We start from the raw sequence: 15503 nt of genomic DNA, 5'->3' as shown, positions 1-15503 counted from the left end.
CCCGGTTCAAATCCCGGTTCAGCCACTGACTCATTGTGTGACCCTGAGCAAGTCACTTAACCTCTTTGTGCTCTGTCTTTCGGGTGAGACGTAATTGTAAGTGACTCTGCAGCTGATGCATAGTTCACACACCCGAGTCTCTGTAAGTCGCCTTGGATAAAGGCGTCTGCTAAATAAATAAATAATAACTAGCTAACACAGGGCTGTAAGCGACCAGCAAAAGCAAACAAAACCGAAATACTGCTCAGTTATCGTTGTGATCTTAGTCCCATACCTTTAAAGCCAATTGCACTTAAAATACACATCTATTACGATAATAATTTTAAAAGTTATATTATACCTTTTAAAATGAGATCTCCAGTCACACAAGCAGGGCTCTGATAAGGGCACAATGATTCAGAAGTGCTGTGATTGATGACTGCACAAATCACTACGCACAAGACAAACTGTAGTTCACAAACAAAATCGTATGCTTACAATTTTAGATAACCCAATGTGTTGCTCATTAGTTAAAGTCACATACATTTGCTGAATTGTCAGAAACATTATATTAAATAGAACTTTAAGGGTTAAACTCAGTACATCATACTCCGTTCAAATGGGTATTTCCTTTTTTCTGCGCTAAAATCATCTGTGCGTGTCTGGGCAATCACAGTACACAGCATACTCGGGTTGGCAGTGCTCTGGGTTTGCTGGCTCCAGCTCTGGAGTGGCTCCGTTAGCTCAGCTCCAGCTCCAGACTGGCTCCAGAGCTGAAAGAGACCCCTGCTCCAGCTCCTGGCTGGCTCCAGAGCTGAAAGAGACCCCCTGCTCCAGCTCCTGGCTGGCTCCAGAGCTGAAAGAGACCCCCTGCTCCAGCTCCTGGCTGGCTCCAGAGCTTAAATAGACCCCTGCTCCAGCTCCAGAGCTGAAAGAGACCCCCTGCTCCAGCTCCTGGCTGGCTCCAGAGCTGAAAGAGACCCCCTGCTCCAGCTCCTGGCTGGCTCCAGAGCTTAAATAGACCCCTGCTCCAGCTCCAGAGCTGAAAGAGACCCCCTGCTCCAGCTCCTGGCTGGCTCCAGAGCTGAAAGAGACCCCCTGCTCCAGCTCCAGACCAGCTCCAGAACTGAAAGAGACCCCCTGCTCCAGACTGGCTCCAGAGCTGAAAGAGACCCCCTGCTCCAGCTCCAGACCAGCTCCAGAACTGAAAGAGACCCCCTGCTCCAGCTCCAGACTAGCTCCAGAGCTGAAAGAGACCCCCTGCTCCAGCTCCTGGCTGACTCCAGACCTGAAAGAGACCCCCTGCTCCAGCAACCCCTGCTCTGGCTCCGGATCTGCTAATGTGGGGAAGCTATAAAAAAAAGGCCAACAAGATGCACGGATATATTATGAAAAGTGTTGAATTTAATCAAGGGAAGTAATGTTAAAACTTTACAATGCATTAGTAAGACCTCATCTAGAATATTTTGTTCAGTTCTGGTCACCTCCAAAAGGATATTGCTGCTCTAGAAAGAGTGCAAAGAAGAGCGACCAGGATTATCCCGGGTTTAAAAGGCATGTCGTATGCAGACAGGCTAAAAGAATTGAATCTATTCACTCTTGAACAAAGAAGACTACGCGGCGATCTGATTCAAGCATTCAAAATTCTAAAGGGTATTGACAATGTCGACCCAGGGGACTTTTTCGACCTGAAAAAAGAAACAAGGACCAGGGGTCACAAATGGAGATTAGATAAAGGGGCATTCAGAACAGAAAATATGAGGCACTTTTTTACACAGAGAATTGTGAGGGTCTGGAACCAACTCCCCAGTAATGTTGTTGAAGCTGACACCCTGGGATCTTTCAAGAAGCTCCTTGATGAGATTCTGGGATCAATAAGCTACTAACAACCAAACGAGCAAGATGGGCCGAATGGCCTCCTCTCGTTTGTAAACTTTCTTATGTTCTTATATAAGAACGCTTCATTGTGTATGTTTACTGTCATGCTGGTCGTGCGGTGTTGACTTGAGGGGATACGTTTATTATTATATGATAGAGTGTTTTTTTGCATATGACCCCTCCCATGTGTATGATGCTGTGGAAGGGTGTGGGTATTCACTGACACGGGAGACAGAAGGGTGGACTTGAAACACCTCACATGTGCCCAGTTTTATTGATTTACTTTTTTTTGTACTTACTGGGGATGAGTTGTTTTAGCCAGGAGAGGGCGCTGTTGCCTGTGGCCTGAATACCAGTGATTGTAAAACAGGTCCACAGAAATACCCACAGGTAAACAGACACTCTGGGGCATTCACAAGTGCTCTGAGATAATAATAACAAAAGGTAAAATGAAAAAGAGAAAATAAAACACAGTAATCAAAAACTACAAAGAAAAGGTGCTGCACTCGGCAGCGTTACCCCGACCGTCGCTACCCGCTCGGCCCGGGTCCCCGTCCTACACTCGCTGCTCCCTCAGCCTGCTTCTTATGCCCTTATGGGGTCTTCCCAAGGTCCCCCCCCCCCCCCCCCCGAACAGTTTCTAAATGTTGGCAAGTATGGAAGTAGTACTGATGCAAAATGTTAAACTGGAGCATCTGGTGTGGGGCTAATGGGATTGCTCTCAAAGACTGTCAGGGTTGTGGAGTCAAATGATTTTTGGGTTGGTCAGAAAAAGATCTTTATTTATGTGGCAATTCAGGTGCAGGGGGCCCCATGACTCCAGCATGTGACCTTAACTCCCTGGCAACCAACTTTTAGCCAATCAAAAGTCAGGACATCATTTCTGAAAATAGATTGCTGTAATAGATTACTCTGGTGGGCCTGAATCCAGCTCCGCTCTGGCTCCGGAGTACAGCTAAAAAAAAATGGCCAGCTCCACTCCGGGTGTTGAAGCTGGCTCTGGGCTCCGGAGCCAAAACACGGCCAACCCTACAGCAAACCATGTTTTAACGCGTAATGCAAAATAACACTATACTGGACCACAAACCACAGAATGCTACAACCACTTCTTCTTCCATAACATACCTCAGCATGTCACACGACAACTAAACAAATTAACATTTGAATTAGTATTTTTTTTTTTTTTTTTTACAAATCTGTTGCCTTTCATTGATATAATCAATATTGATTATATCAGATCACAAACATTATCGGAACAAGGCCAGTTCATATGTATTGATTTGAAAAAATCGACATAAACTATTAAGTGTTTACACTTTAATACTTCACACTGTTTATCATTACACGTAAGAATTTCAAACTAAAAATATGGTGCCATCAATGTTGTAAACAAGACAACTCGTGAATTGTATTTAAAATTAGAAATACATCAATTTTTAAAACATGTAGCCTGTCTACTTGAAATGAATATTAGTGACATATATGCAATAGCACCATTAAACAAGTAATATTTAATTGAACAATTAAGACATAACGGGTAACCTACAATTCAAGAACCATATTTCAAATGAGACAAGAATGTACCTTCTTACTGCCAGACGGTGGCTACATTTTAGAAGTAGACTACCTCCATCTTGTGGACAGATGAAACACTTCCTATAGTAGAACGTGTAATTGTATGCTTTTTTATTGGAGGTAATTGTGGTTCTAATATTATAAATTATTCTAATCACCAATAAACCATAAAAACTGGTGTGTGTGTGTCCACTTAACATATTTCAGGATTAGCAGACTCAAGCTCACAGCTCAAAATGCACTCGTCAGATATAAGCAGCAATAAAAAGGAGAACTCTAACTCCAGCAGCCATAGCTCTAAGTAAATACAAAGCCTTGCAAGGGAGGTGTCCGGGTAGATTTCATATTTGAAAGAAGAGACTGGAATTATACACAAAGGACTATACATTGAAACAATTTACAAAGCAGTCTACTTTATTATAGAACAAGTAGAAAAGTACAATATGTATAAAAATACAAAACTGTCTCGATAGATATCTAAATACATGAATACAATGTGCATAGCTACATACATGCTCATACTGCAACTAAAAGACACTTACATTTTTTTTTTTTTTTTTTTACTGCTGACCAGAAGTCAAGAATTCATGCCGGAAGTTGGGTTACTGGGAGTCCTGATCAAATTATTGTTTTGGTATTATACAGGTACCCAAACTGGTGGACAAATGCTAAATAAATACAATGTTCAGCTTTTAACAGCGTTAGCTTAATGTATTCATTTCATACAGGATTACAAATGATATATCTCCCAACACAACGTCCATGAAAGCACAAATGAAAGCGCACTATAAAAAGGTACAACAAACAGTCAGTGGTTGAAGTTTAACTACAAATAAATACAAAATAATAAATAACAGCAATAAAGGAGGTCATTTATTACAATATTTTCCCTAAATTCAACATGTTCAGAAATCCAGTTTACTGCAGCAGCACCCAACGATACCATTTCAGAGTGCATGCCCAGTACTGATGTACAGAATGCCACACAGCACTAGCATATGGACTGGATTGCAATCACATTACAATAAAAAGGAAACCAAATAAACATTTCATTATTACTGTTGGAATTGCTGTTTTCTAAAATATGCGTTTATCTGAAATTAGAACAGTCTTCATGTTAAGGGGAAGCTGCATTTAATAGTGACAGGAAATAATATTAAAAGAAGAAGTGAATAATGAAATAGCTGCCAACATGTTTTAACCATTAATGATGGCATGTGACATGACCTGGTCACCCATCAATAATGACAACTGACCAACCTACCCATGAACATCATTTTAAATCAATCTTCAGCAGAGTCACAGTCAACTGCGCAAAACAACAATATATTTATATGATTTATGTAGCAACTCCTGGTAAATGTGTTGAAGAATTGGCTAAAGTGTCCAAACCCTATTTATTTAATTATTTTGAATAAAAGAGGACTACTTGCAGCTCTTTGCAAGTATCGACTAGAAAACGTCTGTATTTCACCAGGGTAAGGGTTTCTAGTAGTAATGGGTTAAACCCATTACTGGAATTTTTAATTAGAACACTAAAACACCACAACCACACTTATTTTAAAAATCCATTATTTAGACAAATCCATACTAAATGAATTGGGGGAGGGATACAAGTTATGATTCTGGTACATATATACAATATCAATAGGTTATAGAAGTCTGGAAAGATTCCAGTATGTGATAAGGCTTAAACAATACTCAATGGCTGGGTTTACATGCATGTGAAAATCGTCTCTACAGTCATGACTCTGTGACGTTGTCATGCGAATACATCGTGAAATAGCAAAAGAACGTCCTTTGGTCAGCACGACTTTAAGGGCAGGGTCAATCGCTTTCTCACGATAAAAACAGCTGTAAAAACCTATGCAAACTGGAGCATTCTCTTTGACTGCAACATTTAAAGTAAATGTTTTTACACTGTCAATACCATCAAGACACAAAATCACATATTAAAGCTGCCCGGCCAAATAAATGTAACCACTGCAGGTCTGGCCTGGACCTTTTTAGTTTTGTTGCCAAAAGCCTGCCAAACTCTTTACCACCACCTGAGGATACTATGGTATTAGAAATGCTGACACCACCAGGTCAAGAAATGTTATTCAAAACTGACAAATGGTTTCCAACACACTAAAGAGTGGGAAAATGCAGGTTATATTGATTACCTGAAACCTGACTGGTAAACTTACAGGCCAGGAGACCCCTCACCACCCCCCCCCCCCCCCCCACCTTTTTTTCCTTTTTAAGCTTTACAGAGTCTTAATAAAATACAGAAATATCCTTTGCTTTATAAATTAATTTAACAAAAGAGTATCTTCCAAATCCAAAATTACACAAGTGTACAGTACTACATATACAGTAACAATTAAAAATCACGCTTCAGACGCAGAATACAGAAACCATTTTGGGGGTTTAGCTGATTTGAAAAGTGTTCTAACAAATCACTTGGCATTATGTTTAAAAACAAATGTTAGCTCCTGGTTGAAACAAAAACCTGGGGAGGTTCCAATCCTCCAAGGCATGCAAAATACTAGGTGATGCAAAACTTTTGGCCACAGCTGTAGGGTGCACTGGACTGGGATAATACAGCGTCATTTGCCATTTGCAGACCGCCACTGCCACTGCAGATACGTTACTTAAGTTAACTTGTAAAACATTGTTTGTGTGGACTGCTAATGCACATATAGAATTTTTTTCTAAAGTTGTCTGCAAATCCAAAAGTGGAGGAAACAGTGGTTCTTCCCTGTAAAACCAACTGTACAGCACCACTGCAGTTATTCCCTTGTTCTAGTCGCCCCCCCCCCCCCCCCATATTGTAAAAGGAAGTGTATTTGAATTACTTAAGTCAGTGTAGTGTATCCAACAAATGGCACAATAATATTAGTTAAATACTCAAGAGGGTCATATTTGTTGGCAGTCTGCAAACCACATGTCAGCACCGAGTCCCAATGCAGTCCTTCCGGCTAGATAACGGAAGTCTTGGGGGGGGGGGGGGGTATTTAAAGAATAGTGTTTGATCTGCTCAAGCCACCCAAAGCTTTTTCAGAATTCCTTCCGATTCAGGTACTGTGGGTGTGGTGGGTCACCACTCTTCATCCTCCTCTTTTGTGATCGATGGGGACAGCAGGCCTTGCGTATCCTGGGTTTCTACTACCTCCTTTTTATTGCTGCAACAGGGTTTGAAGAGATGGGGATCAATGAGGACCTCGCCAAAGCGGCCCTTGTAGATTATCCCGCAACACACCTTCTGTCTGGTGGGGAATATGAATAAAAAAATTGGTAGAGGTGAAAAGTGAGCTTTAGGGTCTTCCCCAAATGAGACCTAGAACCAAGTTGGTTCACATTGTCTTTCAAGTGTCACAGAGGAGTCGGTCGCGGCAACCAGGTTCATGGCTTTGATTTATTAACTTGAGCAACATTTTTACAAAGAACCTTGAAATTGCAGCAGATTAAAATGGAGTAGTATTGCAAGGCAGATTTTTACTGTACATGTGCAAAGACATACAGACAATCAAAGCACCCTAACTGTATTTTACAAAACTGACAAAGTGGGCGTCAAGTACACAAATCGGAAACCAACAAAAACATTTAAAAAAAAAAAAAATCAAAGCCATGCGTCCTCTAGGAAGGGTTCTGAAAACCTTTCATCAATATGAATAGCAGTTTAAGTAGGAGGCTCGGGCGTTCTTTCATCAGTTACCTTTTCCAGTACGTGAGGTCAAGGAAGGAGAAGACGGGCGCCCTGCCGGAGCCTGTGCCCAGCTCTGTGTCGGACCCCTCGTCAGAGTGATTGCTGTAGCTGGGGGACTGCGCTGGGGAGGCACTTGATGTGGTACTGTGGGCATCAGAATCTGGAAGTAGTTAAATAGAGGGAAAAAAAAAAAATACCACTAAAAACAAATACTTGTAACATTTCAGGATACTGTAACAAAACACTAACAGCTTGGAAAGAATATATATATATATATATATCTAGAATTAGAGAATGATGGAGTCCTCTGATCCTAGGAAAATACAATCTATCTAGTAAATGCTCCCTTGTATGTTGATAAAAGTAGTTTTATTTATTTTTTGTAAGCTGGAGGCAATATTACTGCAATACACAATAATTGTAACATGCTATGGATTGTACAAACAGATTCTTAATAGGATCAGCATCAATAAAAGTGAAATGTGAATATATACTGCACATTTACAGTCGCTTTATTTATTCACAATAGAAACATAAAAAAAAAATCAGAGGAAGCTGCTGCATCATTTCTTACTCTGTCGTTTTAATCCCTTCTTGAGTTTGCTGATCTGGCTTGGCCGTATTCTTCTGGTCAGAGACTTCATTTTCTTTGTCTTTACGGTGGTTTTAAAACTTGGTCCACCTCTTGCATCTACAACCTGAAATTCCCAAGGTAAAAAAAAAAAAAAAAAAAAAAGAATGATTAGACAAAATAATTCAACTTCTAAGCCAATTGTGTCCCAGCAGAAAGAAACATGCATCCCATTCAAATTGTAGGATTTAAGTACAAGTGTATCCAGAAGTCCGGACCAATACTTGGTCCTGAAAACACAGGCATGTTTCTTATTTTTAAGATGTTAGATTTTGCAGATCACAACAGCTTATATTTGGCACTTGTGCTTTTAAAGCAGACAGTCAGACTGCAAGCTAGCCACTTGCAGCAGTAGTTTACAGGCTTGCAATGTGCCCCTGTTACTTTCAGGGTTCAATAGAAATCCAGAAAACAAACTAACCAGACTGCTTCCATCCTCACAATTTAGTTACCTGAAGTTGTACTGCACGATGTTTAAATACATTTGGGATTGAAGTTTTCTTTAAGTAAATACCAATTGACATGTTTATAAAACCCTTCTTGCATTTATATAAAAGATAGTTTCAGTGAGATGACGGCCGGTGAACGTTAAGTAGCAATCGGAAACTGATTGCAGGAGAAAGTAGCAGGAGAGAATTACTGAAGTACACAACTGTACTGACCGGATCTGTACGATAATTCATTTAATCCAAAGTACATCTCAAGCTATGCATTTACCAGTATATAATATATAAACCATGTTTACAAAGTGGTGACAGTTCCATGGTTGCCATCTTAATTATTCCTGGCAAGTCTCCAGGTCACACCAGCATGTTGCAAATATGTAAAACAGCAGAAGTCTCCCTGACGGGGCGCAAAATATTAACACCACCTAGAACTACAGTACTTTGTGAATTTCATTGGGCCCTACTCATAAATATTTATATTTACCAGTTATTAAAAAAAGAAAAAAAGAAGATGGACAGGTGCAGACCAGGGGGGAGTTGGCAGACAATCACAGAAGCACAGGACTGCAAACTGCATGTCAGCATATACCAGAAATAGACAGGGCTTGAAATGAGCATTTCCATCCACTAGCCATCAGGGCTAATGGATGGAAAAATCAACTGGTCCCACACACATTCTACTGGCCCAGTATAATGTATGTTTAATATTTTAAATAAGGTAATAAAATAAACTTTAAAAACTAGCAACTATGGGAACATGTAAAAATTACATTAACTGTGACCATTGAACAAGTCATACAAAAAAAAAAAAAAAAAACACAAAAACTAAACCGTGTTTCAGTGTGGGACAAATTGCTATTCGTCACTTCCAAAACAGATTATCTCTTATGATTCATTTTTGAGAATCTCTAGTTCTTGTTAAAAATGCCTCATTAAATCAGTATGCTGCCCCTTCCTAAATTATTATTATTATTATTTTTTTTCAGTATGCTGCCCCTTCCTAAATTATTATTAATTTTTTTTTTTTTGAGTACTTTTTAAATATAGTAGTTTTTATTAATCTTCAGCACTATAAAGCTGATTTTAAAAACAATAGAATTTGCAAAGCTTAATTTTTTAATTCAAACACACTTAAAAACAGTAGCGGAATGTCAGAGCTGTGTCATCGCCACATAGAAATAAAACATTAATCCAGCTTTAACTGTATATAAACATTACCTATAGGAACTAAGTACTGTATTCAAATCAACAAGCACATAAACATTTTCAAATTATGCCAGCATCAAATACTGTACTACTATTGGAAGTATGGCATTCAGTAGACTTTTGAGAAATCATTTTGTGGTAAATCATGTTCATACAGTTTGTCTCAATCCTAAAATTCTAGGTGATGTAAAACTTCTGGCTATAGCTGTACTACTGGAGGCTTTATGCCGTGGCTACATATTATTATTATTATTTATTTCTTAGCAGACGCCCTTATCCAGGGCGACTTACAATTGTTACAAGATATCACATTATTTTACATACAATTACCCATTTATACAGTTGGGTTTTTACTGGAGCAATCTAGGTAAAGTACCTTGCTCAAGGGTACAACAGCAGTGTCCCCCACTGGGGATTGAACCCACAACCCTCCGGTCAAGAGTCCAGAGCCCTAACCACTACTCCACACTGCTGCCCACTACATAGTGGGAACATTAATTATTTCAGTTTTCATGAGTGTTGATTGAAAAACTTAATACTACAGTAACAGTTACAAAAAGGCATATAATGTACTGAATAAACAGCACATGACAGAGAAGACAGCAGCACAAAAAACTCAAAATACAGTTAGTCTTTTTTATAAATCTAATAAAAACAAACAAAAAGTACACACGTGATTCCAGTTCTTTTTAGATCCCACGGGTAGCTTCTTCCACCTCTTCACAAGTAGTACACAAGCGTTACAGATTTCTCCAGAACGATTTTCATGCAACCTAAAAAATGAGCATATTAATGTATTTTGGTCACTAAATTAAAACAAAGCGATAATAACTGTCACTGTATTGTTAAAACTGACGCCTAAGCATCCCCAGTCATGATACATATTAGACCTAAACTTCCACATACACTGTATTATCATCCAAATCAATGTCATGCTGTCATACATGCTGCAACAGATTTGGGCCTCGCAGCCTTTGTATAATTGGATGCCCATGAAGAACTGAGTGGCATGCTCATCACAGTAGTATCCATATTCTGATTGAATATGGTGTATAATACTACAATAATAATTCATACTAGGCAATAATAACAGTAATACAATGCTTCTAGGTATTTATTTAAAATCTTTGACACTCTCAGATTAGAATTAGTTACATGTTCCCATATGACAAGTTGATCTAAATATTACATGTTTAGAAATAACAAAAACATGTGGCCAATGTGACTGAACTTCTGCTGGCCTCAGCGAGTTCTGTTTGCTTTAGACTGCATCCCTACTGTCTGGAAGCAGCTAAAAAAAAAAGGAACCCCCAGCACACACACTCACGTATCTACCATCTACTTTAGAAAGAGCTTCTGGTTCACATACACCCACAAAACAAATGTGCACGGTTATAACTTACCCAAAGCAATTGTGGAAGTCCTTTTCATAGCGCTTACTGTCAGTAAAGCGAGAGCTTGAGGACTTGGCTCTGCAGATACAACAACCATCTATGCTCCGGTACATCTTTGGCTTATGGAATCCAAACATCTTCCCTGTAGAACAAAAACACTAGTGGGTATGGCTTGTGTACATCTGAAGAGATTCATACAGGATACGCCTGTGTGATGAGGGACAGTTGGGAGGGGGGAGGGTGGGGGGTAATAAAAGAAAGCACTTCCATGAACCTATTAAATGACACATCCCCAGATAAACCTTAATGCATGCAAGTGCAATAATGAACCACATCACCAGGCCTTTCGAAAGGTAAACAGAATGCAAGTAATCAGCCACAAATAGATACTAGCCACCACCTAGGTTGCTGAAAACTGTATTTAAAAAGGGTATACTACAAGTCTAGATGTATTTAATTAAATACATAATCCATTATAAATAGTGCTCACAACCCAGTCACAAAAATGTACCAAACTATTTAAAATATACTTACTTTTACAAACACAATCTTTAGTGTGTTCAGACTAAGGGATGAAAGTCAACATCATCTCTCCAGTTTCCTGACCCAAATCATAAGTAGGTCAGAGGGATACTGTATAAAAGACCTAATAAAATTAACGTATATGTCAGGCCATGCACCAACTAAATACTGTAGCATCCACTTTAAAAATGATCCCTGTTCAATAATACACCCAAATTAGAATACAGTACAAAACACTTGTTTAAATCTTTGCAATATACAACACTAGACAGGAACTGGGGCATACGTTATACTTTGCACATATTAAGAAACGAACAATTAAATACAATTTATAATCGCTAAATTGTCTGGATAGTTGTTAACGGGTGGCAATTTATCGGGCAGATAGTCTCCAGTAAGGGATATGTTCCTATATTATGGTTCGGCAACAATATGTACTGGGTAAAGTACTAGAATAAAGTATTTCACCCTCTGTAGAATACACCGTATATTGATATACTACTATGCTGCAGGCGACTACAGAGGGACAAGTGAACTGCTAGTTAAACAAAGCAGGAAAAACCACCATGTGTATTACAAGCATACGGAAACTCTTTGTAATATTAAAACCTTACGTAATTCAACATGGCTTTCACTTTATTTAAAGGGGGTTTAGTTGATATGCTATAAACACTACAATTTAGGAAATTAAAAACGAAAACACATCTGAACAATTACAAAATGCTAAGATAAACGAATAGGGTTACGAAAAAAAAACAGTAAAATATTACACCAACAGCCTTAAAATGTGCATAAGGCAGAAGACGACAATCACCGCCTACAACTATTTACATCAAGCATGGCTGGTCGTAGCTCATACCTGCTACACCATTTTTAAATACACAGTAGATCCCCTACCCCAAGTTTCACCAACAATTTGTATACAATAGTAACAACAACAAGTGTAACGGGCTTCTTATTTTTTCACTTTAAATTGTTGCAATATTTTAATAATAAACATTGTACAAGGCAGATGCGCACGACGCTCTTTGTTTTCAATCGTGCAGCCCCCAGTTATGTGCTACATGAGGCATGACATGAGCAGAAAGACGAGAAACCGAATATTTGGCAATTTGATGAAACTGAATGCACGAAGCTTTCCTTTAACCTTTAAGTCGCACTTTAGAGTCATATTAAAATCCGTTTTAAAATTACAGTAATAAGATCACAAGAAAAAAAAAATCCACGTACTCTCAGTTTGCAGCAACACCCCCTTTTGAACTGGCAAGACGCAATCACATCTCAAAATATGTATGCACATTGTACTCAATTAAAACACGCATAAACAAGTATCATTTAAAATTACAAACATCACTAATGATACAAAACCAATGTGTTATTCTTGCTGAATTCACCAAGTGAACAATTTATGAGTAGATTTAAAAAGGACCAGAAACATTAAGTTATATGGTGCCACCGCCGTCACATTCCAGTCAAAGAACGTGCAGTGAAATGGAAATCGACTCGAGCAGTGCCAGCGCCACACAAATACTTAAACAACCTCATGTTTGTTACTGAATTGATATCATAAAGAATGAACCAGTATCAAAGTTATGTAAACCGGGGAACTTCCCAATTGCTTGTACGTACTAGTCAGCAAAAAAGAGGTAGACAAAAAAATTGATTCACGCTAGCAAAAAAGGAGATATTCTCGGTTTCATGTACTGCATATATTAGCGGTGTCGTGCATATTAGCAGATCATTTTCGAAGTAAACATTTGCAACATGTTCTGCATGTTTTATTTGTAATTCTAACAATCCACGAGGCGGTAATCATTTGCATTTTAACTGTTAAAAGAAGATATTTAAATACAGGAAGTAAATGTTGTTGTCCCGATACAGAAAATAAAACAAAGCGTTGACAATTACAGTGTGGTGCATTTTCTGCAAAATGAACACCACGAGCTAGAAACATTTTGAAAAACCTGAAGGTTATTTCAGGCTATTACAACAGTACCGTATTCCACACCTGTACCATTATTTTCATTTTTAAACTGAAGCTTGCCTGTACGTAAGCGCAAATATAGCTTGATTAACAAGTTATAAATACTGACAAGACTAAAATAATAATAACAAAAAACGCTGTCTGTCTGTTCTTGGACGAATCCATCGCAATTAATTTAAATTAAGAAAAAAAAAATCTGCGCACAAAGTCAAAACCCCGATTTACTTACTTGTTCAATGACTTTAAAAGTAGTCGAAAAAACGATTCCGTCTTATAGAAGCAAATCCAAACTCGGCTAACTCACCTACACGATACAAAAACAGAAAACCTCCTGCCTGATACTTGGTTGTTTACGTCACTCTCTTGTTATGAAGCAATTCTGTAGTAAATTATTTGATTCTGCGCACGCGCTGGTCCCATGCCACCATTTTCTTCAATCAAATTAATTTACATACCCGTATGACGTAGTATAGCGGCCGCATTCTGTTGTCCTTATAAGGAAGGGAATATTGCGCGGGAAAGAGGGCTGGCATTGGTTGCTATAGTAATGTACTGTGAATGCGAGCGATGGGGGCGGGATAAAATTATTTTTAAAATGTATTTTCTATTGCGAACAACAACACTACGTACACAACAGGTATAAACCAAGGCTAAAACATAGGGGACTGTGTACAGCACATCGAAACAATGAAAACCAAGCAAACAGGAAAACATATTAAATCAAATTCAATTTTTCACACAAAATTATTGTTTTTAAGCCTTTCAATTACTGGTTGACTATTTGATTGGAAATATATATATATATATATATATATATATATATATATATATATATATATATATATATAGCTCAGCTTTAAAGTTACAAAAATGATTTTTTTCTTTAAGAATTTAGATTTATGAATAGAAATGTTGCCAACAGTATTAACAGTATTATTAAATTAACAATAAACAGTGCGCCTTTGTTTTGAGTATACTATTTACACTTTGTAGATGAACTGGTACATTTAAATGGTCTAGGACAAAAAAAGCTCAATTTTTTTTTGTAAAAGAACATAAAACACTTAAATGCAATAGACTCTTCTTCCCTATCAAATATGCCGTTTGGTTAGTTTCACTAACTTTATTACTAAGAAAATATTTAAAAACTGAAAGCTTGCAAATGTTGTGCCTATGTTTAAAAATGGGGATATGACAGACCTAGGTAATTATAGACCTATTAGTTTAACTTTTGGCAAAATGATGGAAGCAATATTAAAAGTAAGCTTGAAGACTATTTATCTAGCAACAATATTATAGGGGATAGCCAGCATGGATTTAGAAGAGGGAGGTCATGCTTAACTAACCTACTTTACTTTTTTAGGATGTTACAGCTAATGTAGATGAATGCTTATGATATAATTGAACTTGATTTTCAAAAAGCCTTTGACAAAGTCCCACATGAAAGACTAATACTTAAAATCAGCAGGAACACAGGGGAGGGCAAGTAATTGGATACAGGATACTTTGTAAAAAACAGAAAGTAGAGAGTAATTGTATGAGGTGTAAAATCAGATTGGGGGATGTACTTAGTGCGGTACCACAAGGGTCTGTACTTGGACTCTTACTGTTCCTCATTTATATAAATGACTTGGATCAAGATAACATTGCAAGATAGTTATATTTGCAGATGATACTTGGGGTAGTAGTGGACTGTGAAACCGCAGCCCAGCTAATTCAAAAGGGTTTTGACCTTCTCTGTAACTGGACAAACTTGTGGCAAACTAATTTTAATGTTAAGAAATGTAAAGTATTGCATATTGGGCATAAAAATCCATTTTATAAGTATACAATTAATGGGATGGAAATGGGGGGGGGGGGCTTTGAAAAGGATCTCAGGGTAATAGTGGAGTCATCATTAAAAGTATCTCGCCAATGTGGTGAGGCAATTAAAAAGACAAATAGAATGTTAGGCTACATTGCAAAAAGCACAGACTACAAGTAGGGGGAGGTTATGGTAAGATTATATAATGCCCTAGTTAGACCCCACCTAGAATACTGTGTTCAGGTTTGGTCACCCAACTTCAAAATATGCATCATTGCACATTTCTCTGTACCTTCATCATTGAAGGTACAGAGAAAGGCAACTAGGCTGATCCCAGGACTTAATGACATGAGCTATGAGCAGGTTAAAATAATTAAATCTCTTCAGCCAAGA

The 15503-nt window shown here is 38.1% G+C and overlaps 1 protein-coding gene across 5 annotated transcripts; it reads right to left on the bottom strand.

Annotated features, from left to right (window-relative positions):
• Window positions 1-3809: 3809 nt before the first annotated feature.
• Window positions 3810-13741, bottom strand: LOC117414984 (SIN3-HDAC complex-associated factor-like). Of its 5 annotated transcripts, XM_059026974.1 has the most exons (8): window positions 13536-13740; window positions 12553-12602; window positions 11335-11446; window positions 10810-10942; window positions 10080-10179; window positions 7698-7821; window positions 7133-7283; window positions 3810-6683 (listed from the first exon to the last, which is right to left on the bottom strand). In XM_059026974.1, exons 4-8 carry the CDS (start codon window positions 10935-10937, stop codon window positions 6515-6517), a joined length of 672 nt encoding a protein of 223 aa, XP_058882957.1. In that variant the 5' UTR covers window positions 10938-10942; window positions 11335-11446; window positions 12553-12602; window positions 13536-13740; the 3' UTR covers window positions 3810-6514. The 5 variants fall into 5 exon arrangements, with proteins under 5 accessions (XP_058882957.1, XP_033880770.1, XP_058882959.1 ...); XM_034024879.3 differs by lacking the exon at window positions 12553-12602; XM_059026976.1 differs by lacking the exon at window positions 12553-12602 and having other exon boundaries at window positions 11335-11401.
• Between the last annotated feature and the right edge of the window lie 1762 nt (window positions 13742-15503).

Source organism: Acipenser ruthenus, chromosome 7, assembly GCF_902713425.1.
Source record: "Acipenser ruthenus chromosome 7, fAciRut3.2 maternal haplotype, whole genome shotgun sequence".
Taxonomy (NCBI): Eukaryota; Metazoa; Chordata; class Actinopteri; order Acipenseriformes; family Acipenseridae; genus Acipenser; species Acipenser ruthenus.
This window is presented reverse-complemented; position numbering and strand designations above follow the sequence as displayed.

Bases quoted from the DNA above. Each gene is read 5' to 3' on its own strand.
- LOC117414984 (XM_034024878.3), bottom strand. From the start codon at position 10,937: ATGTTTGGATTCCATAAGCCAAAGATGTACCGGAGCATAGATGGTTGT. The intron at 10,180-10,809 runs GTAAGTTATAAC...CTCATTTTTTAG, and splicing joins GACTTCCACAATTGCTTTGG to GTTGCATGAAAATCGTTCTG. The intron at 7,822-10,079 runs GTGTGTACTTTT...TGGGAATTTCAG, and splicing joins CTAAAAAGAACTGGAATCAC to GTTGTAGATGCAAGAGGTGG.